At 38.1% G+C, this 27,052-nt stretch overlaps 1 protein-coding gene across 2 annotated transcripts in view; it reads left to right on the top strand.

Annotated features, from left to right (window-relative positions):
• Positions 1-27,052, top strand: part of CEP192 (centrosomal protein 192) — a 127,769-nt gene that overhangs the window by 76,212 nt on the left and 24,505 nt on the right. For both annotated transcript variants that reach the window (XM_043559424.1, XM_043559423.1), the window contains exons 22-35: positions 371-601; positions 4,750-4,875; positions 5,068-5,211; positions 5,333-5,396; positions 6,009-6,148; positions 6,247-6,339; positions 6,843-6,961; positions 7,892-8,068; positions 12,868-12,958; positions 13,106-13,282; positions 19,628-19,888; positions 20,130-20,245; positions 22,030-22,139; positions 24,784-24,934. In XM_043559424.1, the coding sequence (XP_043415359.1) occupies positions 371-601; positions 4,750-4,875; positions 5,068-5,211; positions 5,333-5,396; positions 6,009-6,148; positions 6,247-6,339; positions 6,843-6,961; positions 7,892-8,068; positions 12,868-12,958; positions 13,106-13,282; positions 19,628-19,888; positions 20,130-20,245; positions 22,030-22,139; positions 24,784-24,934 (2,000 nt within the window). The remainder of the gene's footprint in view (positions 1-370; positions 602-4,749; positions 4,876-5,067; positions 5,212-5,332; positions 5,397-6,008; positions 6,149-6,246; positions 6,340-6,842; positions 6,962-7,891; positions 8,069-12,867; positions 12,959-13,105; positions 13,283-19,627; positions 19,889-20,129; positions 20,246-22,029; positions 22,140-24,783; positions 24,935-27,052) is intronic.

The following is a 27,052-nucleotide window of genomic DNA, read 5'->3' as shown; positions in this document are numbered from 1 at the left end:
GTAGCCTGATCAGGACCTTGGAAGTCAGTCTAATGTCCCTGATCACACAAAAACCAGTCCTGGGTGATGTGCAGGGCACCAGAGTGCTGCCTTTTCCAGGGGCTCTTTCATTGGAAATGAGGGTATAGATAAGCTGTGTTTGCTTTAAAACAGACTAGGGGACACACAGTCAACTTATCTTCATAAGTCTTCATAATTTTGACTAATTGTATTTTATCGATAATGGGTTATAAGGCTTAGATATTTTGAAAGGTAAATTTCTAGATTTGGTAGTTTGAGAAGAAAAGGATCTTAAACTAGTTGATTTCTGATTCTTGATTTTCAATGTGAAACCATTTCTTAACGAACCGTGTGGCACTTTTTTTTAAAGGTGGATCTTTCAGCATATCCTTGTTTAGTTTTCAAGAATAAAGTCATCATAAGACCTCATGCCACAGAAGAGATAAAAGTACTTTTCATACCATCTGATCCTGGGATTTTCAGATGTATATTCAGTGTTGCTTGTTGGCCATTTTCAGCAGATGCTGAGACCATAGCACAAGCAGAAGCCTTGGCAAGCAGAGTCGTTCTCACAGCTGTTGCTGAGACGCCTGTGATTGAGGTAACTACTTGTAAGCACGTCTTTGTCATGCCTGGCATTTGAATGAAGCCTGTTTAACCCTTAAGAGGTAATATTTGGGAGAAATGAATATGTGGGTAAATATGCCACAAAGTTACTATCAAGCTACCATTAGTTCTTAATTAGCTTCTTACTTTAGAATTTAAAATTATTTCTGTTGGGGCTCCTGGGTGACTCAGTTGGTTGGGTGTCCAACTTTGGTTCAGGTCATGATCACACAGTTCGTGAGTTCGAGCCCTGTGTTGGGCTCTCTGCTATCAGCATCTGCTTCAGATCCTCTGTCTCCTTCTCTCTCTGCCCCTCCCCTGCTTTCTTTCCTCTCTCTCATGCTCTCTCTCTCTCTCTCTCTCTCTCAAAAATAAACATTAATGGAGCATCTGGGTGGCTCAGTCAGTGAAGCGTTTGACTCTTGGTTTCGGCTCAGGTCATGAGTTCATGGCTTCATGGGTTGTAGGCCTGCATCAGGCTCTGCACTGGCAGTGGGGAGCCTGCTTGGGATTCTATCTTCCCGTCTCTCTGCCCCTCCCCATTTGTGCTGTCTCTGTCTCTCAATATAAATAAATAACTTAAAAAAAAATAAACATTAAAAAAAATTACTGGGGCACCTGGGTGGCTCAGTCGGTTAAGTGTCCAACTTCTGCTCAGATCATGATCTCACGGTTCACGAGTTTGAGCCCTGCGTCAGGCTCTGTGCTGACAGCTCAGAGCCTGGAGCCTGCTTCAGATTCTGTGTCTCCCTCTCTCTCTGTCCCTCCCCTGCTTACATTCTGTCTCTCTTTCTCAAAAATAAACATTTAAAAAAATTAAAAAAAAAATAATTTCTATTGTTTTACGGAAATTCAGCTCTACTTGCTAGATGTGGGTGTTAGTTTGGGATGTTCTGAAAAGTCACCAGACATATTGGGTTGTTTGTTTTAAAAGCGACTAAGAAATGTAATGAGATCAGTGATTTTCCCTGGTGGTATATAAACGTTGGATGTTATATATTAACCTTTTAAATACCACTTTAAGAAAGAATACAGGAAGTGGTTACATAGGGGACATCTTGAATATATGTGTATAGGGAAAATAACTGCCTTATGTTACATGAATGAGTGTTTCAGCTTGGAATAACTTTCAGTAACCACATCACATACGGATTTAAAAAGTGTTTTGATATCAGTTTGGATGCACATGAAGACTAAGCTTCATGGATGCTGGAAGACAGCTTAGACAGTATCTCTAGTGATGAAGAAGCCTCCAGTGTTGACGATCTTGCCAGGGTTTGAGTACAGTTGTTTTCTGCCTAGAATACTTCTCCCACACACCGCATACTCTCTCACTGTTGGTGGAATGGCAGTCCCCACCTATTCCCTCATCCCTGCACGCCTACCTCCCTTTGCCCACTTTACTTTTCTGCTTAGCATTTTTAGCATTGTCATACTAAATATTTACCTGTTTATTGTCTGATCCTCTTTGCTCCCACTAGAGTGTAAGCTCTGTGGGGGCCAGGACATGTGTCTCTTTTGTTCACTTCCAAAATAGTGCTTGGCATATAGTAAGGGCTCAAGTAATAGTTGTTAGAACTATCAATTCAAATAGAAAGTGGAAATAGCAATATTTCTAAATATATGTGGTTTCTGAAACATTGTGTTACATTGGGGTGGACCAAAACCAATGACTATAGTCAGTTAGCTATTTCATCCATTTCATTAAAGATTTATGTAGTAAGTCTGGCCAAGGAAGACTTTTTGATCTTGGAGAAATTGGATTGTTACGCATTTTAAAGTACATTTATAGTTTCCAAATGTTTTGGGAATGTTCCAGCAGCCTCTCCCCATTGCATGCCCCATGTTGGAGTCAGAATATGGGTTGAGGAGGGGAAGAAGGAAAGAGATTCTGTAGTTTAGCATGAGTTCAATCTATGTTAATGTTTCTTGTGTGCTTGAAAAGAATGACTCTTAGGTGAAAAGAATTTCTCTTAGGTGCAGAATTCTTTTACATGTCCTTTAGCTCTACTTTGTTACTGTCTTCTGTATCATTACTAACATTTCTGTGTGTTTAGTCTTTTTGCCTTTGAGAGAAGTTTTGTGGATTTGTCTGTTTCTCCTTATAATTCTATTGATTTTTGTCTTGGGTATTCTGAGCTCTGTTATGTGTGTTTAGACTCAAGATAATTTTATCTTCTAAGTGAAATTGTTCCTTGTTAAAGTTATAATTCTCTTGCATCTGCATTAGTTTGGAAGTTACTCATTTCTGTTCCCTTCTTATTCAAATTGGTTACTGAAGTCTAAAATTAATCAGGAGCCCAAACAACACAAAAAGCTGTAGTCATTTTAATGTTGATCTTTTCCTTCCATCATATCTTTGACTACTATTTTAATCCCAAATGGTTTTAAAACCGTAACATTAAATGTTTTTTAACAGATTGCTAATGCTATTTTACTTTTTTTTTTTTTTTTTGCTCACCATTATTTCTTGAATCTTTTGTTTTTACCTTTTTCATGGACTCTATTATCTGTATTTAAAGTGTACTTATTTTATAGTTAATTTCAGATTATTTCTAGTTCTTCAGGTGCTAATTTTTCTGCTAGCTTTGCTAGGTCTCCCTGATTACTTTATTCATGAGGTTTCTAATTTTTTTTTAATGTTTATATTTATTTTTGAGACAGAGAGAGACAGAGCATGAGTGGGGGAGGGCAGAGAGAGAGGGAGACAGAATCTGAAGCAGGCTCCAGGCCCTGAGCTGTCACAGCACAGAGCCCGATGGAGGGCTCAAACTCATGACTCGGGAGATCATGACCTGACCCAAAGTTGGACGCTCAACTGACTGAGCCACCCAGGCGCCCCAAGGTTTTTAATTTTTTAATTGACTTAAAAAATTCTTTAAATGTGAGCTCACATCATTAAGGCCGCTCTTTGCTGTAGTAATTCCATGTGTCCTGGTTTTTCAGAGTGTCCATAGAGAGCACTTTGTACAACTGCTTGGGGAATGAAGGTTGTACTGATTTTCAGCTTGGAGCTTTCATATCTAGTGTGGCATAGGCCTAGAATTTTACTTTCTTGCAAATGATCTTCTGACACCCACCCATTGCTGGACAAGCTTCCCTGTTACCTCCTCAGACATATAAACAGGTTTTCTAGTTTCCTTTTCATAAAAGGCACTTCTTTCAATTTCTGCACTTGATTGCAGGGAGCTCAGATTCCATTCTAGCCTTGCCCTGCCCACAGCAAGCTCAGGGTCATACTTTCTGTGGTTAGGAGGGTGTTGAAGCTCAACCACCTTGAAAGTAGCTCAGTCCCAGACCTTCATGGGCTACCATGGAAGTCAGTTCCCATTTGCCAGTCTGTTTTTGATTTCCCATTATATTTGGCCAGGCTGAAGAAATTTATGTGTGTGTTAAATATTATCCAGCATTTCTACATGTGTGTGTGTGAGAGGTCTGTGTTAAGTTGTTCTTAGGCACACATTTTAAACTTTTGATAATGCCTATTTTGGTATCATTTTAAACATTTTTAGTTTTGGGGCGCCTGGGTGGCGGAGTCGGTTAAGCGTCCGACTTCAGCCAGGTCACGATCTCGCGGTCCGTGAGTTCGAGCCCCGCGTCGGGCTCTGGGCTGATGGCTCAGAGCCTGGAGCCTGTTTCCGATTCTGTGTCTCCCTCTCTCCCTGCCCCTCCCCCGTTCATGCTCTGTCTCTCTCTGTCCCAAAAATAAATAAACGTTGAAAAAAAAAAAAACATTTTTAGTTTTGCCCGAAATTTGGACTAAATCTGAAAATTCCAACGTATATTTTGAAGGGAATTGAGAAGTTGAAATTATAATAATAGAGTTCATAGTAACTCATTGAAGAGAGGCTTGTATCTTTTATAAAATTGTCAGTTTGTCTTAAGATCTCACAGTCTTTTCAAGGTAGCAACAGCAAACATATTACTTTATTCTGTAGTACATTTGCATACATAGACTACCTCAGAAAACGAATTTAACATTTATTTTTGTAGAAAATAGCAATTGTAAAATGGCCTGGGGATATTTAGGTAGGCTTACATTTAATGCTGACTATTTGTAACTGGAAAAAGCAGTGATAATGAATGTAAGCTGTGATATTAATATATGACTTTTTATAAATTAGTCTTTTCTTTCATAATTAGGTAGAAACAGAAAAAAAAGATGTTCTTGATTTTGGTGACTTGACTTATGGAGGCTGGAAAGCTTTGCCATTAAAATTGATAAACAAGACTCATGCCACTGTGCCAATCAGACTTGTTATTAATGCTGTAAGTATTAATGTACAGTAAGAAACTTTACAGAACACATTGATTTGGAATTCTAGGTACTGCTAATATCATTCTTGGTTCATTTTTCTTATGGAAGTAAATTTTTTGGTAACGATTCGGTCAACAAATTTAACATCACATGAACATTGCACTGTTGGCTTTACTGAGACTGATTCTTCTATTTCTGAACAGAATGCCATAGCCTGGCGCTGCTTCACATTTTCCAAGGCACCCATCCATGCTTCTTTGAAAGCAGCTCCGTATGCTGACATGATTGCTCAGCTGGCAGCTCCTTCTGTGGTCAACCACATGATGCCTGCCAGTTATGACGGACAGGTAAGCTGGGTGGATTGAAGGAACTGGCTTCAAATTAAAGAGGGAGTTAAGTTTCCAAACTACTTATCTTTCATTAAGATTTACATCTTAATGCTAAATTAAATTTTATTTTATTTTACAGGATCCAGAATTTCTGATAATTTGGGTTCTTTTCCATAGTCCAAAGAAACGGATCACTTCTTCAGGTATTCATGTTTATGTTTTTTGGGGAATTGCTCTTCTCTGTAGCAAAATAAACTACAAAGTTGAGACATGTTTCTTCCATCAGTGAATGTGAATACTTTGAGGAATTTGTGAAATATGTTATGTTGTTTTAAAAATGGGGCAGAGAGTGTGCTGTTTTGGCTCAAATCCATGTAATTGTGGTTAACCCCAGCAAGTACCACTGAAAACCTTTTGGGATCTTTTTTGTACACTGATTTTATCACATCTACCAGTTGGATGTTTTCTTTCTTTTTCTCCGTTCTCCTCCACTAATTTCTATTCCTCTTCAAAGAGGAATTCTTCAAAAAATCATTTTGCTGGGGCTCCTGGGTGGTTCAGTTGGTTAAGCATCTGACTCTTGGTTGCAGCTTAGGTCATGATCTCATGGTTTGTGAGTTTAGGGCCCACATCAGCCTCTGCACTGACTGCTTGGGATTCTCTCTCTCTCTCTCTCTCTCAAAATAAATAAACTTAAAAAAAATCATTTTGCTTAGGATTTCTTGGGATCCCTGAGGGCATAGAGTTGGACCACATACAACATTTAGACTTAAATAACTCTCTGGTGTCTGAACTAAAAGAATGAGCTTTTGTAGAGATTTTAGGCTCAGCAGAAGAGTTCTTGGCAAGAGTCGATATAGAAGTTGATAGCCCAAACCCTACCCCAGTCATTAAAAGTATTGGTCTTCAAGCAAGAACAGGAATAGCTAGGATACATGCTCCAAAAGACTTACAGGTACCCTAAACTCTTTTCTTTGCCATGATTTTATGTTCAGGTTGATTTCATTCTAATTGTGACATTATTTAAAATGTTGGTTTTACTCCATTCTCTAGACTATGCACCTGTTTGCCAGTTTGGCTTCCTCAGCAAAGCAGCACTTACCTTTGAAAAATGCAGGGAATATTGATGTTTACTTAGATATCAAGGTAAGAATTTGTGTAAGAGCGCTATGACATAGTATTTCCTTAGTCTGTGAGACTCTGAGTATCTTCTGACATTGTGAACATGGCTGAGCTGCCCCAGAGATCAGAGTGCTTAAAATCTGAGGATTATACCAGTAGGAAATAGATGATAGGACACTTTAACATCTGATGTTTTATATGTAAGAACCAAGTTCTAGATTAATTCCTGAAAAATGTGTATGTTATCCTGTGGATAGGTGGAATTGGAGGAGAGTGATCATATATGTAGACATTTCTGAGAGGTGTGGATGAGTAAGAGGGTGTTAGTGATAGGAAATAGGAATGGGAGTTTAACTTTTTTGTGGAAAGAGAAAGTGCCCTTTCCAAGAGAATAAGACAAAGTGGGATGGTGACAGACAAGGCAGAAGGGAAAAATAACCTGTCAGAGTAAATGAAAAATGAGAGTAACTGAGTAAAAGCCACATTTGCATAAGTCAGTATTTAGTTATAATTGTATAAATATTTAGATCCCAGACCAAGGAAGTCACTTTTCAGTGGATCCAGAGAATCTATTCCTTAAACCTGGAGAAGAACATGAAGTTATAGTTACATTTACTCCAAAGGATCCCAAAGCCTGTGAGGAAAGGTAATATAAAATTATTTATAATGACCAGTTTTTACTCTTCTCTGAAAATAGCCGCTTATTTAGATGTGCTTCATTCCACAGTCTGAATGATCTAGGACATGTTTCGTCTCATCTGATAGATAGTATAGCTCTGTTTAACTTCTGTTAGCCTCAGATTTTCTTCTTTTTTTGTACTAAAACTCTCCTTTTAAACCAATTGACTAGAAATTAAGAAATGACTATTTTTAAATATATTCTGACAAAAGTAAATAATAAAATGTCAATCTTGATGTTTCTCATTAACTTTCTCTCTCTCTCCAAGGAAACCATCACCAGTTGTTGGTAGTTTAAGATGCTTCCCCCTGCTCCCACACCCCCTCCCCCATTTCTCCAGGCTTATGACTTTTTGGCACCTAAATCATAAGTGAATATTACCTGATAGTGGTCAGAGCATCATTGTCATTAGTATTTGAATTTGCTTGGTAAACAGAACTTAGAAGCACACACTGCTGAGACACATGTGCCCTGTCCCCTGCCTGGGTTATGGAATGCCTTAGTGTGCTCAGTCTGCTACTGTGACCTTTCAGAGAAGAGCTGGCCTGCACAAATGTGAACACTTGTGCCTGGAACAGCTGCCCCCAACTTCATTGAGTTACCTCCCCAACTTCATTGAGTTACCTCTTTCATCTGGGAAGCTTTCCTCAACTGTTCTCAAACTCCTCATAAATAGTCGGTAGTATTCCTGTGGCCCCATGAACTTCCCTTGTCCCATTGTGTAGATGGTATTGTGACAGTCTTTCCTTGTCGATATTCCTCTGGAATATAAGCTGTAAGTGTGGGAATGTCATTGTATTCTCAGCACCCAGTTCAGTCTCTTGGACAAAGGAAGCCTGTGGGAAATAGTTGCCAATAGAATTGTGGACATTCAACTTAGATGGTTTTCTTTCTTAGGATCTTGAAAATATTCGTGCAGCCATTTGGACCACAGTATGAAGTGATGTTAAAAGGTGAAGTAGTTTCTTCAGGAAATAAACCTCTAATACCTGGATCTTGCTGCTCAGATGCTCCATCAATTTTGTCCAACAAGCAGTTTCTGGCCTGGGGGGGTGTCCCTCTTGGTAGAATACAGTAAGTATGCATGTAGCAATCCTGAGCACAAAGATTCTGCTGTCATCACCTAGCATTGTTTTCCACTCTGATAATTATGACCATGTTAATATTTTTAAAGTTGAAATAAAGTTGTCCTATGTTCCGTAATCTTCCTATTTTGAATTCCAATGTTTTAATTAAAATTTTCACCTCTGGGGCACCTGGGTGGCTTGGTCAGTTGGGCATCCGACTTCGGCCTTGTGGTTTGTGGGTTTGAACCTCGTGTCGGGCTCTGTGCTAACAGCTCAGAGCCTGGAGCCTGCTTCGGATTCTGTGTCTCCTCCTCTCTCTGCTCATGGTGTGTCTGTCTGTGTCTTTCAATAATAAATAAACGTTAAAAAAAAAAAGTGTTTTTTTTTAAATTTCACCTCTGCAATCCAAAAAAAAAAATAGGTTTCAATTTTCTTAAGCTCTTTGGTGGATTCTCTGCTGATTATCAGATTTAGGCACTTAAGAGTTTCTTTGTTCCTTCTCTGGAAAGCCCTATGGAAAGGTAGGAAGAAAAAATAATCAGAGACCTTGCATTCTGCTTCAGGAGTTTATAAAGTAGTAGAATGTGAATGCTTTGTACCATAAAGAGTACAAGGGGTCTCTAATAGAGCAGATCTGTTCTGTCATAGTTTAATGTGAATTATATCTTGAATCTTATTTTTATGTGCACTTTGACTATACATTATGAATATGAACTTTGAGTTAATTGGCATATAATAAATAGTATAGTAATATTTTTCCTTTCATAAGCTTAGCAACATAGCTAAATACTTCTAATTAATAACCTAGGCAATTATTAAAGCTCAGTGTTTCTTCTTCCATATTTTGCATTTTTGTGTTTGACCTAAATGTTTTACCCACACATTTCTATGGTACCTGAGAGATAAGAAACTTCTGGCTGAATCTGTACTATAGGTGTGAAGAATTACTTTTTAAAATTATAGTTTTGTTAGTGCAAAAAAGATCTAATTGAGCTTCCTTACTTTATAGAGTTCATACATCTGCTTAACCATCCATGTAGTCAGTCATATGTACCTTGTCTTGTTGCAAAGGCAGCTTTCAAAAAGATACAGTAAGGTAAAAACTTGAGGGCCGACTGCTGTGGGATGATGAGATATGGTAATCATAAAGGTCATGCCCGAAGGCTCACCTGCAGAAGGCTCACGCTTTGCACTCACCTTGATGTGGGTCTTATGCTTGGTTCTGACTCTAACCCCATCATCCTGAGATAAGTCACAGTGTTCAGAGGTTAAGAACAAACCAGTTACTGTGTGAGAGAGGATAGCTGTTCCTGCTGTAGACTTTAGACAGATGTTTCTTCCAGGGGTCCTTTCAAAGAGAAATCAATACAGCATGCCAAGTCTCAAAGTAAAACTACTTCATAGTAAATGCTCCCATCAGGATGCTCCCTCTTTGAGGTGCTTCATTCAGGTCTGGATATGTCACACCTGAAGACCCAGCTGAAGATGTTTTCTGGGTGCTGAGGCAGGTGGTGGCTTGAATGAGACAGCTTAGGCACCTAGAGAATGGTGGGCTGCATGTTCTTTAGGGAGCTCTCAGTAAAGATTCTCTCAGGTAGACTTCTGAAAAGTCCTGATTGGCAGGGAGTGTGAGGTATTGTGTCCTTTTCAGTAGCTCCTGTGTTGTTGGTTATGTCATCTGGTTTTTGCAGACAGCTGAGATGGAATACACGTTGAAAGGAAGGGCGGAACAAGGGCATGTGCCTGTATGGAAGAATTTTCTGGTTCTATACAGTTGAATCTGGACAGTGTACTGTCCAGTACTGTTCAGCTCAGCCATCAATGTCTAAGGTAAAAGGAAGATCACTTTCCAATATGCCCTAGCAATCATAGTCATTATTACAGTGCAGACTCTGGCAAGCGTCAGCTACTGAGTGTTCCTGTTGATACACCGCTTATTCTATAACTGCTCTTTCCTTTAAGACAAAGGCAGAAGAGAGCTCAGTAAGGGCCATCAGCATCCTTGTGTTGTTCCTGACAGAATTCCCTGTCTTGTGATAAAATTTGCAACAGATGATTAATAGAGTAGAGATGGCTGCTCTTAAAATCTAGCTGTTCCAGATGCCATAACATCTTGAAATCTTAGAGCTCATCTGAAACAAAATTAATGTGTGTTAAACTTTTGTTTTTAATCAGAAATTAGTTAAGTTGAAAATGGGGGCACTATCTTGTGCGTGCTTTTGGACTTTCAGTGGCATTTTTCCCTGGCCCTCGCCTAAGTGAAAGGCATTCAGGCCGTCCTCCTTTATTTCTTGCTTCACTTCTTCATGGAGATTCATGGAGTGCCTTCTGATCCAACAGATCTAAGTGTAAGCCCCATGGCAGTACAGGGAAGTGACCTGAAAACTGTTCTATCCCTGTTTATGGTTGGTTAGATATCTTAACTCAGCCTGGAGGAGCTCGCCACTTCTGTGAGAACGACCTTAGTCTGTGGATGCTGTGACGCATGATGTCTCGAAGTGGACTTGTTGAAAGCAATAGATCCGTAGGTACCATGCTAGTGTATGTACAGTATTTAGCGCAGCGCCTGCCTAGGGAAACGATGGACTTCTGTTTCTGTAGTCCCCTTACTTCCATTGTAGTGTCCTACATAGATGATTTTTCCCACCCCAAATATCTCCTGCTACTCCTTTATAAGGATGTTGCAGCATGGTTAATGATACAGAGGTGTATTGTCTGCTTAGAAAGAGATCGTCCTATTTTCTCTCCCTAAGAAATGTCCTAGGAGGCAGTCAGAGGCTGTGACCCAGTGGGTGCTAGGAGAGGACCCAGAAACAGAGGGCCAAGGGGATGCTGGTGTTCTTTTGATGTGGTACTTGCCTGCTGCCTGCCTTTGTGGAAGAAGGTGCTTGTTGCAAAAGGGAGATTTGAAGTGAGCTCTTCTTCCAGAGGAAAGAGGAAACAATTCATATATAATTTCAGGGAGAGTGTTCTCATTGAGTCATTGATTTTGCCTCAGTTACAGATAGAAATGATAGTTAATAAATTATATTTTCTAAGGGTAAAGTGGTCCAAAGTGGTATTTCATTCCAGATTGATGTTTTTTTAATTTTTGAAGTTCTACATTTTTCCATATATTCATTCATTTATTCTGATTTCTCTCTCATAAGTCTGCACTTGTACTTTGGCTATTTGTTGGTTAGGATTTAGTATTTTTTAATTATTATTTTGTGTGGACTGTATATAATAAAGGTGTTAACCCTTTTTACTTTGTATAGTTCTTTTTTGAAACTAGAAACTGAGCCCCCCTCCCTCTACTTGATTACTACTTGCAAATGATAGCTACATTTCCTTAAAAATAGATAAAAATAAAAGGTTTTAAAGATTTTTTGTTGTTGTTGTTAGGTTTTTCCCAGTGTTCTTTGAATGCTTTCCTCAGGTCTTAGATTTAAATTTTTAAAATATAGTTATTTATTTATTTTGAGAGAGAGAGCGCGTGCACGTGCATGAGCAGGGGAGGGGCAGAAAGAGGGAGAATCCCAAGCAGGCTCCACACTGTCAGCACAGAGCCTGATGCAGAGCTTGAATTCATGAACCGTAACATCATGACCTGAACTGAAATCAGGAGTTGGCTGCTTAACTGCCTGAGCCACCCAGGCATCCCTAAAAATTGTTTTAATGTTTACTTATTTATTTTTAGAGAGATATTGAGCACGCAAGCAGTGGAGGGGCAGAGAGAGAGGGAAAGAGAGAATCCCCCGTAGTACGGGGCTCCATCTCACGAATCATGAGATCATGACCTGAGCCGAAACCAAGGGTCAGATGCTTAACCAACTGAGCCACCCAAGCACCCCTGTAGGTCTTAGATTTTATTCTGAGGTTGAGCTCAGCAGCCTTTCCCCTTCATCCCAAGGTGGACAAGACATAGGCCACAGTTTAAATAATTTAACTGCCAATCTTCAAAATTTGAGTAAAATGGAGATGTACTCATGTTCTCTGTTCTCCAATGAAGAGAAGATTTGTATATTTTCACAGATTAAAGGATTCTTTTTTACCACCAGCTAGCTAGTATTCTTAAGTCTATTCTACTTGCATATTGTAACTTTTTATTTATTTTTATTTTTTTGCATATTGTAACTTTTTAAAAATATGGTTAATTCAATATAGTGTTTAAATAACTAGTTTGTGCAAATGAGGCTCTTAGAGTAAAAAATCCAAGCAATGTGCCTGAGAGTGGTATTGACTTAGAAACTTAATTTGTTATCTGGCTTTTTGTTGTTTTATAAGACAGGTAAGACTTTATATGTATATGCATATGCATATGTATATGTATATGTATATACATATACGTATATATACATATGCATATGTATATATACATACATGTATATATACATATGCATATGTATATATACACACACATATACACATACTGTGTATATATAGTATATATACTATACACACATATACACATTATATATATATATAGTATAAATAATGAAGTGTATACTATATATATATATATATATATATATATATATATATATATATATAGTATAAATAATGAAGTTGGCTAGGGAGCTATAATAGGAGATCATTTAAACCAAAAACTTGCTCTGACACGGTGAGTCTTGAATGTATGTTTTCAGAAATGGAGGAATGTGTGTTTTCAGGACTGTGGAGACACCTTTGCAGGCTACTAATAAAGTGGTATATGCAATCCAGTCCATCTCTAAACATTGCAGTTAGTTTTAATTGATTTTGTTTTCATGGTTGTAGCAACATCCATGGAGTAAAACCACATTTATAATGTGTTCTTGTTTCTAGGCTTCAGAAGCTAGCTTTAAGAAATAATTGTACATCTACAACCCAGCATCTGCGACTGCTCATTAGAGGACAAGACCAGGACTGCTTTCAGGTTTGTAATGTGCATGATGCTATTTCATGTTCTTTCAAAGCACTTACATGTGCAGACCATTATGTGTGCTTCATCTTTGAAGCTTTGGTTTGGTGGTAGTTTTGTCTTCTTGCTTTTTTGTATGTAATGATTGTTTTTAAATTGTAGCTTCAGCACACTTTTGGTTCAGAAGAGCGACTGACCAGTAACTGTGAGATTAGAATGCGTCCAAAGGAAGACATTTACATCTCTGTGTTATTTGCTCCTACTCGATTATCTTGTATGTTGGCTAAACTAGAAATTAAACAACTGGGAATTCGATCACAACCAGGCATTAAGTTCACGGTAAGATGATTTTATTGCTTTTTGTCCTCCCATGGAGTTTCTGACATGTTGTAAATATTTGTTTAATATTGGTAATTATATATCCTCTGCTTTTTATAAGTCAAAATAGGGGATTGCCTCGCTTTACAAACAAGTTAGGGAGTAATTATGTACTTTGTACAAGTGTCATGTGATAAAAATAGCTTCCATAGTATTCTATAGGAAACATTCTCTTCTCACACCTTTAAGTTTCATTTCAGTTTGAGAATTTTGAAATGTACCCAGTTTTACAGGAACACATTTTTTTGGTAAATCTGGATCAAACTGTTTAAGATACTGACTTTCCAAGTAAATTGTATTCTTTCAATTCAGCAAAATACCTATTGATACCATTTACTAGATTCTGTTCCAGAACTAGGGCTAAAGACAAGAGCTTTTATTTTATTTATTTGTTTAATTTTCAGTTAGTTTACAGTGCAATGTTGATTTTAGGAGTAGAATTCAGTGATTCATCACTTACATACAATACCCAGTGCTCGTCACACCCATTTTGCCCATTTCCCACCCACCTCCCTCCATCAACCCGTAGTTTATTCTCTATCATTAAGAGTCTCTCGTGTTTTGTTTCCCTCTCTTCTGACAAGAGCTTTTATAGTTTTGTTTCTTCCCAACGTAATTTTTAAAAAGGATTTCAACTCATTTCTTTAGATATATTTAGAGCAGTAAGAGATAAAGGTCGTAAATCATTGAAAAAAGGAGAGGACAGGGTCGTCAGATGAACCCCAAGCTCCATAAAAGTGCACACCTTAAATCTTCACAGTTTTGGCTGTAATCCCACAGTTTGGGGACTAAAACTTTGGTCTGTTTTCTAGAATCAGAGGGAATGTGATGAATTGCAAGATTAAAAATACCTGAACTTTTTTTTTTTTTTTCCAACGTTTATTTATTTTTGGGACAGAGAGAGACAGCATGAACGGGGGAGGGGCAGACAGAGAGGGAGACACAGAATCGGAAACAGGCTCCAGGCTCTGAGCCATCAGCCCAGAGCCCGACGTGGGGCTCGAACTCACGGACCGCGAGATCGTGACCTGGCTGAAGTCGGACACTTAACCGACTAGGCCACCCAGGCGCCCCCTAAACGTTTTTTTTAAAACAATAGATATTTATGGCAAATCTAGCTTTTTTTTGATGCTGAAACTTGACATATTCTCTGTGGAGCTCTTTACTTGCCCACCACAATTTTGTGGTGGACAAAATTGTTTAAACATGTAAGTGATTGGGCGCCTGGCTGGCTCAGTCAGTAGAGCATGCAACTCCGGATCTCAGGGTTATGAGTTTTAGCCCCATGTTTTCAGGGTAGATTTTATTTAATTTAAAAAAAAAAAAGAGATATAAGTGGTCATCTTTTTTTTTTTTTTAATTTTTTTTTCAACGTTTATTTATTTTTGGGACAGAGAGAGACAGAGCATGAACGGGGGAGGGGCAGAGAGAGAGGGAGACACAGAATCGGAAACAGGCTCCAGGCTCCGAGCCATCAGCCCAGAGCCCGACGCGGGGCTCGAACTCACGGACCGCGAGATCGTGACCTGGCTGAAGTCGGATGCTTAACCGACTGCGCCACCCAGGCGCCCCTAAGTGGTCATCTTTAGGAAAGAACATCCTTATATGTGAGCCCAGGACACAATGCCAAAGTACCACATATCCTGATGATCTGGCTTCAAGTTAGAATCAAATGGTTTGTGGAGAAGACTAAATGGGCTATATCTTTCAGACTATCCTGAACCTATTTTTTTTTTTTTTGAGAGAGTGTACGCACTTGCGCATGAGTGGGGGAGGGGCAGAATCCCAAGCAGGCTCTGCACTGCCAGTGGGGCTTGAACCCATAAACTGCAAGATCAAGAGTTGGACGCTTAACCAATGAGCCACCCAGGTGTCACCTTTTTAAAAAAAAAAAAAAGTGTTTATTTATTTTGAGATAGATGGGCAGAAAGAGAGGGAGAGAGAATCCAAAGCAGGCTCTGTGATGCCAGAGGAGAGCCTGCCTTGGGGCTCAAACCCACAAACCATGAGGTCCTGACCTGAGCTGAAATCAAGAGGTGGACACTTAACTGACTAAACCACCCAGGCGCCCCTATCCTGAATATATTTCGATTAGTTTCAGGTTTACTAGCCAAGATGTTAAGGTTATTCTTAAGTAAGAATTTCTGGAGAGCTAGTAATTCCCTAGTGATTTAGGGCAAGACCATTTGATTTGATAGTCACCAGCAGAAGTTCAAGCTGACCTTCTTAAGACAAAGTAGGATCCTAGTGGGAGTCCTGCCTATGTAGATGCCACTTGTCCTCTCAGAGGTGGGCTGAACGGGGACCAGAAGTGCACAGATATGGCCTTTATCTCACAGGAAGACTTTGCCTACTAGCACTGATGTACATTTGTGGAGATAAGGAGCCTGGCACAGTGGTGGAAGAGCACTTAACTCTAGTGATGAGAGACTGGGAACAGCCACTGTTCTTCACACTCACCCTGGATCAGTCTCTACTCAACTTGTGCTTCACTCACTTACTGTCCTGGTTTGGTTCTGAGGAGCAAGTGAAATTATGCTTTGTGTACTATATAGTACGGTGGGACTGCAATAAAATATATATTTATTGCATTCTGAGTATATGCCAGGCATTACTCTCTCTCTTTTTTTTTTTTAACATTTATTTATTTTTGAAATAGGGGGACATAGCACGAGCAGGGGGAAGGGCAGAGAGAGAGGGAGACACAGAATCCAAAGCAGGCTCCAGGCTCCAAGCCCTCAGCACAAAGCCCAAGGTGGGACTCAAACTCCTGGACCACAAGATCATGACCTGAACTGAAGTCGATCACTTAACAGACTGAGCTACCCAGGTGACCCTGCCAAGCACTACTCTTAATCATCACCACACGAATTACCATACTTTATCTTCAAAACGACTGTCTGTCATACCATTCTTCATTTTACACATACGGAAACAGACCTAGAGAGATACTTGCCATGGTCATGTTTCTTACATGGCAGTAAATCATCCAGGATGGGTTCAAATTCAGACTACTTGACTACAAAGCCTGTTTTTATCTATTGTGCAGGTTCTAGGTGTGCATACTGCCTCTGTTTTCCAGTCCTGTAGAGCAGCAGTTCTCAACCAGAGGCTGTTTTACCCTCCAGGGGACTCTTGGCAATACTAGACACATTTTTGGTTGTCATTACTGGGGGTGGGAAAAGGGTGCTACTGGCATCTAGTGGGTAGAAGCCAGGGATGCAGCTGAACTCCCTGCAAGGCAAAGGACAGCCCCCCACCACAAGGTATGATGTAGCTCAAGACATTGTAGTGCTGAGGTTAAGAAACCCTGCTCTAGAACAGTAGTTTTTCCTCTTGAATCTTTGGATCTGTTAGCATTGGTCAGATATAATTTTATTTCATCATTCTTTTTCTTTACCTTTTACTCAGCAGTTCTTTGTGATTCTTTAGGCTTGGAAAATACAGGAAGAATATTTATATTGAGTGTGTTCAAAAGCTAGCTTTTTCCCTGTTTTCTAGTTTCATATATAAAGTTTACTTGCAAATTTCTGTGGGAAGAGAAATTAGAAACACTTTTGGCTTTTGAAACTACCAAGAGTTCACTCTGAGTGAGGAGGGATTTGTTTTGAAACTACCAGGAGTTTACTCTGAATGAGGAGGAATTTGTAGGAGCTTCACATCTGAAGCACTAATCCAGAGGCACCTGGGTGGCTCAGTCGGTTGAGCATCTGACTTTGGCTCAGGTCTTGATCTCACCATTCATGAGTTTGAGCCCCGCATCAGGCTGTGTGCTGACAGCTCAGAGCCTGGAGCCTGCTTTGGATTCTGTGTCTCCCTCTCTCTCTGCCCCTGCCCCACTCTATCCCTCAAAAAAACACAAAAAACTAAAAACAAAACATTGATAATGCAAGCTGGTGCAGTCACTCTGGAAAACAGTATGGAGGTTCCTCAAAAAGCTAAAAATAGAACTACCCTACGACCCAGCAATTGCACTACTAGGCATTTATCCATGGGATACAGGTGTGCTGTTTTGAAGGGACACATGCTTCCCCATGTTTATAGCAGCACTGTCAACAATAGCCAAAGTATGGAAACAGCCCAAATGTCCATCGATGGATGAACGGATAAAGATATGGTATATATATACAATGGAGTATTACTTGGCAATCAAAAAGAATGAAATCTTGCCATTTGCAACTACGTGGATGGAACTGGAGGATATTATGCTAAGTGAAATTAGTCAGAGAAAGACAAAAATCATATGACTTCACTCGTATGAGGACTTTAAGAGACAAAACAGATGAACATAAGGGAAGGGAAACAAAAATAATATAAAAACAGGGAGGGGGGACAAAACAGAAGAGACTCATAAATATGGAGAACAAACTGAGGGTTACTGGAGGGGTTGTGGAAGGAGGGATGGGCTAAATGGGTAAGGGGCATTAAGGAATCTACTCCTGAAATCGTTGTTTCACTATATGCTAACTAATTTGGATGTAAATTTTTTAAAAAATTAAAATGTGAGCTAAAAAAACATTAAAAATTAAAAAAATTAAATACTACTAATCTGTACTCATTTTGGCAAGCCAGTACCAATTGATGAGGTCCCTAAATTTAATTTTTCAAAACGTTATTTTAAGTGCATAATACAACTCAAAATAAGCTATTGATGTTTTCAAGTTTGCAAGGTATTCTTTGGAACGTATTTTATTTTATTTTATTATGTTTCTTGAGAGAGAGAGAGAGAGAGAGAGAGAGAGAGGAGGGCACAACTGAGCAAGGGGCAGAGAGAGAGAGAGAGAGAGAGAGAATGAGAATCCCAGGATGGGGTGGGGGCGGAGAGAGAGAGAGAGAGAGAGAGAGAGAGAGAGAGAGAGAGAGAGAAAGAGAGAAAGAGAGAAAGAGAGAGAAAGAGAAAAGTGGGACTTACCCGAAGCAGGGCTGGAGCTCACCCGAAGCAGGGCTTATGCTTACCCGAAGTGGGACTCGAACTCACGAATTGTGAGATCATGACTTCAGCCGAAGTCAGATGCTTAATGACTGAGCGATCCAGGTGCCCTAGAACTATTTTAATAATTGAAAATGATAGGTCATTTTTAAAGGAGTGCATTTTTAAAAGGTATGGGAAGTTTGTTTTCCAGCAGCATACCTGTTTTCCTACATTTTTATTTATAGACTTTATTCTGTGAATCCTTATTTCCTGGTAGTGCTAAGCCCTGTGGAAGCAGCCTGGCTTAGAGACAGCACCAGTTGGCACCTAAAGCCTGCCTCCATTCTGCACCCCAACTACCAGGGGGGTCTGTCCTGTTGAGAATTGTTTGAGTTCTTGGCTTCTGTTTGGTCCCTTTGGCACACTTCTTTCTCACTCTGGTAGACCAAAGGCTAACAGGATTATAGAACAATAGATTTTTTTCACCAACACATTTCATTTTCAAAATTGAGAATTACTGGGAAGTTGGAAGAATTATATGGTGAGCTTTCACCCTACCACTTAGATTCCACAATTAAATGTTTTGCTATATTTATGTTATCACATATCTAACCATCCATCAGTTCATCTCTTTTTGTAATGCATTTCAAAGTAAATTATAAACATTATGTTCCACCCTAAACACTTGTTTTTTGTTTTTGGTTTCTTTTTGAATGTTACTTTTGACAGAGAGACAGGGTGAGCAAGGGAGGGACAGAGGGAGACACAGAATCCAAAAAAGGGTCCAGACTGTCAGCACAAAGCCTGACACGGGGCTCTAACGCACAAACTGTGAGATCATAACCTGAGCTGAAGTTGGATGCTTAACCAACTGAGCCACTCAGGTGCTCCCACCCTAAACACTTCTTAAACAAGTTTATTTATACTTATCTTTTATTCCTTTATTATCTAAGCTTGGCTTTTATAACAATGAAATAATTTAGCATATTGGAAGGTAAATAATTTTGCAACTCTTTGTTTTTCTCCTAAGAGAAGTTCTTCAGTATAATGCGGGGCTGGAAGTGGGGTAACTACCAACCAAAGTACACAAAGAGTAATAATTTTTTTTTAATGTTTATTTATTTTTGAGAGAGAGCATGATCAGGGGAGGGGCAGAGAGAGAGAGGGAGAGAGAGAATTTTCACACTGTCAGCACAGATCCCAACTCAGGGCTTGAACTCTTGAACTATGAAAAATCAAGAGTTGGACACTTAACCGACTGAGCCACCCAGGTGCCCCAAGAATAATAATTTTAATTGTATTAAATTGGTATGGGTTTTCTTTTCTGGCTTTAATTTAATCTTCTTTTTACTTACATAAAAATAATTTTGGATTTATATATTTTCTCCTTTTAGATACCTTTGTCTGGATATGGAGGAACAAGTAATCTTATTTTGGAAGATGTTAAAAAGTTATCTGACAGTTACATGGTAACAGTGAATGACTTAATACCTGGAAAAGAAAGTAGAATTGTTTTTTCTGTTCATAACACTGGCTGTCGGGCAGCTTTTGTTAAAGCAGTAGGTTTTAAGGATTCTCAGAAAAAAATTTTGCTGGATCCTAAAGTACTAAGGATTTTTCCAGATAAATTTGTGCTCAAGGAAAAAACACAAGAAGTAAGTATGAGTCTGTGCACGAAAAATAGGAATTCATTTTTAGGTTAAGTTAATAATTATTTTATGAATAAAAATTAATAGTTGAAAGTAATAAGGAATGGAAGTACTTACCTTTTCAGAAATGCTATCATATACATCCATGTCTGTTGACTGTTTAGGTTCATATGATAGTTAATTCAGAATGAAATGACTTAAGAAAAATATTTAATATTTACTCCTGATTTGTTTTTCTTGGCATCAGGATGTTACTATAATATATAATCCTTCAGACAGAGAGAACAGTTCTACAACTATAACAGAACTGTCAACTGTATACTTCTTTGGTGGCGATGAAATCTCAAGGCAGCAGTATCGAAGGTAAGTTACTTATATTAGATCATGTTGGGAACTATTCAGTAGAAATAATGAAGGCTTAAAAATGGTTTGGGACTTGAAATTTATAGAACATGCTCAGCTACTTCTTAGTGAACCGGTAGATGAAAAATCTTGGTAAAATTTGTGTGGCTGACAGTCCACCACATTGTGAGGAAAGAAATGCCTGTAGGAAACCCATCTGCTGTGTTTGCAGTGTGCGTTCTTTACTAGGCATACCTATTGTGCCCCTTCTCTTTTATGCAAATAGGCACCTTAGACTTCATAACAGGACGATCTTCCTAATGATGGTACATCAAGTTTAGAAAAGATTTAAGAACTACTGAAAAAATATATTGTATATAAACACACCTGACTTATTTGTAGTATTTCTAGGAATGTTGTGAATTATTGGAAAGGATCAAGTTGTGTTTAGAAGTGTGTAGGATGTTAAAATACATGCTAGCTTAAAACATGTGCTTCTAGAAAATTTGGTACCTCTAAATATAGTTTAATATACAGAAATGTCAAATTTAGACATTTAGATTTAGATGTGATTTAAACATAGGTAACATTCTTGTATGTTGAATTCAGAATTCTTGTGTTATAAAAATCTGCTTCCTAGCCTAGAGGACTGAATATAAAACGAAGCTCACAATATTTCATCTGTCAGTAGGAAATCATTAGCTCTCAGTGGGGGAGGGGTATATGCATATACCAATATTTCCTTCTTCCAACCCTTTGTGCTCTGCTATGTTCTATTTTGGTATGTAATTTAGGAAATTGTTTTATTTTTAATCTGTTGAGGATTATTGGAATGTTAAAAACGAGATTTGAGGGGCTCCTGGGTGGCTCAGTCGGTTGGGCATCCGACTTCGGCTCAGGTCATGATCTTGCAGTCCGTGAGTTAGAGCCCCGCGTCCGGCTCTGTGCTGACAGCTCAGAGCCTGGAGCCTGTTGCGGATTCTGTGTTTCTCTCTCTCTCTCTCTGACCCTTCCCCGTTCATGCTCTGTCTCTCTCTGTCTCAAAAATAAATAAATGTTAAAAAAAATTAAAAAAAAAAAAAAAGATTTGAGTGATATGTTGCTACATGATGTTAGAATAGACCCAAGATCTCAACTTTGAACCTGCTTTTGTTTGTCAAGTAAGTATTTTAGATACAGAAACTGACATTTGGAGAAATTAGATTACTGGGTATTGGTTTTTATTTTTCCCTTTTTCTCTACTGGGATATAACAATCAGCATATTGTTTTAGAACCCCTCTTTGCTGCATGTGTACAGCATATAATTTCTTTTGTTTGTGAACATCACAGTGTTACAGAGAAATTTACATTTCAATTCTCTCACCTCAGAGATTCTCTAGAAGAGGCCAGGTAAATATAGTTACATGGTAATTTAAATGTCCCTCTCTCATGTACTTAAATCATGTTCTTGGCCTATTCTTTTGGTTTTTTTCTGAGACAGATTTCTAACTATGATCAAATTCTTACAAATAATGAAAATGTAAGACCTGAAGATAATCTAACTTTACTCTTCTTTCTACTCTTACAGTAGGGAGTTCTCATTTTGATGTTAATATTTAACTGAAATTGATGACTGCACTGCCATGTATAACTTTTAAGGGAACGTCCAAAACAGATTTTCTTTTAAAAATTACTTATATTAGGATTTAAGACATGAGATCTATATACTAATGAATCATTCATGCTGTTTGTGAGATTTGCCAAATACACTAATGAAAATTGAATTTATGTAAAATAGTTTTTGAGTAAAAATCTCTGTTGGCAGAGCCCTATTGCACAAACCAGGGATTATAGAACAAATACTTCCAGAACATAGTGTGCTGCAGAACATTGATTTTGCTGAAACATTTCAGGATGAGTTACAAGTAACTGAAGGTAAGAATTTCATCATGACCCAAAAGATTTATCTAGGTCCAGTGATGTAATATAAGGAGAAATAGTATTAGTTTAGATTGTGGAATTAGGCTGAGTTTGAGCCACAATTCTGCTGTATGGCTTTCGATGTTACGTAAATTCAGTTTCCTTATTTGTAAAATGAGAGTAATAATATCTATCTTCTCATGCATACAGAATTGTTGTGAAGATGAAATGAGAGAGCTTTGCTATATAAACGTTAGATGTTATGAATAATCTTATGACACCTACTTTATGGGTAGACTTGTAAACAGGAGAATGAATGGTCATTATTAAATCTAGAGTAATTACTATTTAAGATTTAATCATTGGAAAAACTTGAACTCATTTTGAGATTTGTGTCGGCTATGCAGTTTATGGAGGATGTGATGGTGGCAAAATCAATCAATCAATCAATCAATCAATCCAAAATAGACAGCGGTGGAATAGCTCCAACCTAGATATTTAGCTCTATTTGAGCTGAACCATTCAAACATCTAATAGTGTTTATTACTGATACAAAAAACATGTCTTGACACATACAAATTATGTGAAAATGGACAGATTTTTACCACAGTGTTGTTTATAATAGCAAGAAGTAACCTAAATGTCCAAGAATAAGGCATCGATTATGTAATAGAAAATGTTGATGCTATTAAAATAATGACGTGATTTTATATTAAAGACATGAGAATGTCTTATTATTTTCTTTTAAAATAACTTAATTATTTTAAAGTTGCATAATAAGGTCTTATTATGGTAAAAATAATTTAATGTGTCTATATACAGCTTCACAGGTAAAATCGCAGGATTTAGACACCAGATATTACCAGTGGTTATGTTCTGGTAGTAGAATTTCAGGTGGTCATGTTTTTTTCCTTCATTTTTGTTTTCTAGGTTTTTTTTTTTTTTTTTAAGTTTATTTTGAGAGACAGAGAAAGGAAAAGAGAAGGCGGGTGAGGGGCAGAGAGAGGGAGCCCCATATTGAGCCCCAACATGGGTCTCAAACTCACAAACTGTGAGATCATGACCTGAGCCGAAATCAAGAATTGGACACTTAACTGACTGAGCCAACCAGGCACTCCTGTTTTCCAGGGGTTTTTTTTAATGATAAAGTATATATTGCTTCTAAATTATGAAATGGTAAAAGGATATTTATGCCTATGTAGAGGTGATGCAGAATACTCATCTTTTCAGTAGTTAGGAGTCTAAGTCATCTGCTCAAAAGGAAGGTTGGGATGGATAGTTAAAAATAGTGAAAAGAGGGGCGCCTGGATGGCTCAGCCAGTTAAGCACCCAACTTTGGCTCAGGTCATGATCTCATGGTTTGTGAGTTCAATCCCCGCATTGGGCTCTGTGTGGACAGCTCAGGGCCTGGAGCCTGCTTTGGACTCTGTCTCCCTCTCTCTCTGCCTCTCCACCGCTCACACTCTGTCTCTCAAAAATAAATAAACATTAAAAAAAATTTTAAAAATAATGAAAAGATTTGAAATGAATCTTGTCAGCAGTGCGTTAAGGGTGCAGAGTATAGAACGAACCTTGGATTTGGAGGTGAAGCAATTCAAGACCATCTCTACAACTTTATCTCCTCTGAGTTTTACCTTCCTTATCTCTTCATCATAAGAAAGATCCTAATCAGAGAGTTAAACTGAACTGTGCTTTGTAGATGGAAACACTTAGAATGGGGAGGAGTTGATAAGATGGAGAAGATGAGGACCAGAATGGGGAAGGATAGTCCAAGGAGAGGGAGTTGTGTGTACAGAAATTCAAGAAATGTGTTATATTAAGGGTCGTGTTGACAAACCCAACCAAGAGCCCAAGTAATCTGTCAAGACCACTCATCTAAGATGGGGAAGAGGTAGGACTTCAGGTAGGTCTTTGGGACACCAGAATACTGGGTTCCTTGAGGTGGTGTATTTATTGTCCAGAGGAAGGGAGGAAACAATCCCACTTTGTTTTGTGTTGGTTAGTTTTAGTAGATCACCTATGGGAGTGTTGCAGTTGAACTTTTTATGTGGTTATTTTGAATAACGTTTGTTTGAGTATATTACTATTATAGGTATTTATAATCTTGTTTTGTAAAATGTGTGATTTATGGCAAATATTTTCACACTTGATATAAACTTTTGTAGTCCGATATCTTTGGTTATTACAAATTTCAACTTACACTTACTGTGTTCTTTTAAACACTTTTCATTTAAAAAGTGTCATTCTTAATGTCTAATTTAAATGTAGAATCCAGAATACATAATTCCTACTTCAAAGAGTTGCTGTGAAAGCTAACTAGAATAATATGTATGAAGGGATTAAAACGTTACCTGGCCCACAGTCAGCTTGATGCTATATGTAGCTTTAAACACATTCATACTTTAATGCTCACAACAACCCCTGAGATGGATCATAATTTTTTATATTATCCTTGAGGAGACAAAAGCTTGGAGAGGTTAGGTCACCAAATCCAAGGCCAGAGCCTGAGCTGCCTATAATTTCATCCTCATCAATAGTTGTAAACGTCAAATGTCACCCACCCCAACCTGTTGCTGTAAATGTATAAATTTATCTGTTATATTTTTGTGGTGTGATTATGTGAAGATTCATGTATTTCAAATATTATTTTCTATTTCAGTGTATGATCTTCCCCAACGGCCTAATGATATTCAGCTCTTTTATGGAAACATGCGTAAAATTATACTTTCAGTAATTGGAGAATTCAGAGACTCCGTGTCTAGCAGTGAATTCCTTCAGCCTTCTTCCAAAGCTAGCGTAGAATCTAAAAGGTAAAACAGAAACAAAACATCTCTCATCATATTTCAAGAGAAGTTAATTCACAGTAGAGCTGATCTTTCCTCCATACTTTTTTGCCTCAAAATGTTTATTACATCTTTATATTTTGGTTTAAGTTGAAATAATTTTAAATTTACAGAAAAGTTTAAAAATACTACATATTAAACCTGCAGTGAGATTCCCTGGTTGCTAACATTTTGCCACATTTACCTTATTACTGTTTATGTGTGTATAACTTTTTTCTGTACCTTTTAAGAGTAAATTGCAGGCATGATGACCAGTTCATCCTGTTTTCTAAAAACGCAGACCCTCTCCTATATAGCTGTAGTAAACCCATCCAGATTAGGACCTTGGTGTTGTTACAGTACTAACATCTAGTCCACAGATTTCATGCAGATTCCCCAGTTCCCCAGTAAAGTTCTTTATAGATAAATCAAAGAAATAAGCGAAAACCTCCTCTTTTCGTTTCCTCTTTAGTCCAGAATCTAATCTGAGATCACACATTACATTTAGCCTGTCTCTTTACCTCTTTCAATATAGAATACTTCTTCAGTCTGTCCTTCTCTTTCACGACAGAACGCAGAAGGTTGGATCATCAAATCAGAGCCACAGAATCAAAGATACTACCCAGAACTAAGCTTTAGTAACAATTTTAGATGAAACATGAGGAAATCAGGATTGCTAATTGTGTTTCCTAGGTCCTTCTTGCAACATGAATACTCCACTCTAGTTCACATTTAACATGAGGTCTCTAAGCTGTGCACGTGATACATTACTAACACTAAGGGGTGGCTGTTTCCATCGTGAAAGCTCTTTTATTCTTGTGTAATTACATACCTTATGTGATAATTTTTTTCAAACAACTATGTTGAAAAAATTCATAAATTTTTATTTTCTTTACCATAACCAATTCTAGACAGACCAGGAACATTCTTCATAAGTATTCTATAGAAAAGTAAATTAGTATGATTGCTGGGAGATGTCATTAGGAAGATTACAAGGGGATTTGACTGAGTCATCTTTCTTTTTTTTTCCTGGGCTTTTCCTGCCTGGTAAAAAGGGGAAAATGGCACAGGCCAGCTGCTAACCCTTTTCTTACCAGTGAGTGACCTTGATGTTTTTGTAGAGCACAGACTAGTTACTTTGTAAAATGTCCCTCACATCACAGATACGATGCTGTTTGTTTCCTCAGCGCATCTCAGGTGCTAAACAACTGATTTGTCCCATTACTTGAAATATTTTTATCACTTAGTTAAAATGGTGTCTGCCAGGTTTCTTCATGGTAGTTAGTTAATAAATGTCTTAAAGGAAGATCCTTAGAGATGATGAGTTATCTTATTCCTTTTCAAACTTGTAGTACCCACTGATGATTATTGCTTGAATCATATTAGTACTGTCTTATTTACCAAATGGTGATTTTCTAATTCTATCTTTTTACATTTACTAGTTGTCTTTCCACTATGAGGAAGAGATTTACTTCACCCTCTTTTGTGTACTTACTTATATTTGGGCAGACTGGTGAATTCAGTATAAATTCTTTACTGTCCTCATTCGGTTGCTTAATCTGACTTTTTATTCACCGGCATGATGGTTATTTTAGGTTTGTCTTATGCATTTCCTGTCCCAGCCCTGGGATAGGGGTCCTGGTTCATTTTAGTAGAAAATGGTATTAGAAACTGGGATATGAGTGTGCTATTGCTTTTCAGGTGTTAGTACTTCTAGGCTCCCTCCATGGACAGAGCTAGGAAATATATGCATTTTATATAAATCCACATGTATCCACATCTATTTATAAATATGTTGAAATCATGAGTTTATACTGATAACTCCAATACTGAGAATTTGCCTTCATTATCCTCAGTATATTTGAATTTTACTCTATCCTCCTATTTTTAACCAATCTTCTCATCTTCTCCTTGGCACATCATTGCCAACTCATGTTGGCTGAGGGTTCTCTACAAGTCCCAGCCACCAACTAATAGCTGACTCAGACCCACCCACCTGGAGCCTCCAGCTCATTTAACCTTGCCCTCTTTTCCCATACTTTTTAAAAGTTTTTATTAGAGTATAATTAACATACAATAATCCTATTCAGGGGCGCCTGGGTGGCG

Source organism: Prionailurus bengalensis, chromosome D3 (genome assembly GCF_016509475.1).
Source record: "Prionailurus bengalensis isolate Pbe53 chromosome D3, Fcat_Pben_1.1_paternal_pri, whole genome shotgun sequence".
NCBI lineage: Eukaryota > Metazoa > Chordata > Mammalia > Carnivora > Felidae > Prionailurus > Prionailurus bengalensis.
This window is presented reverse-complemented; position numbering and strand designations above follow the sequence as displayed.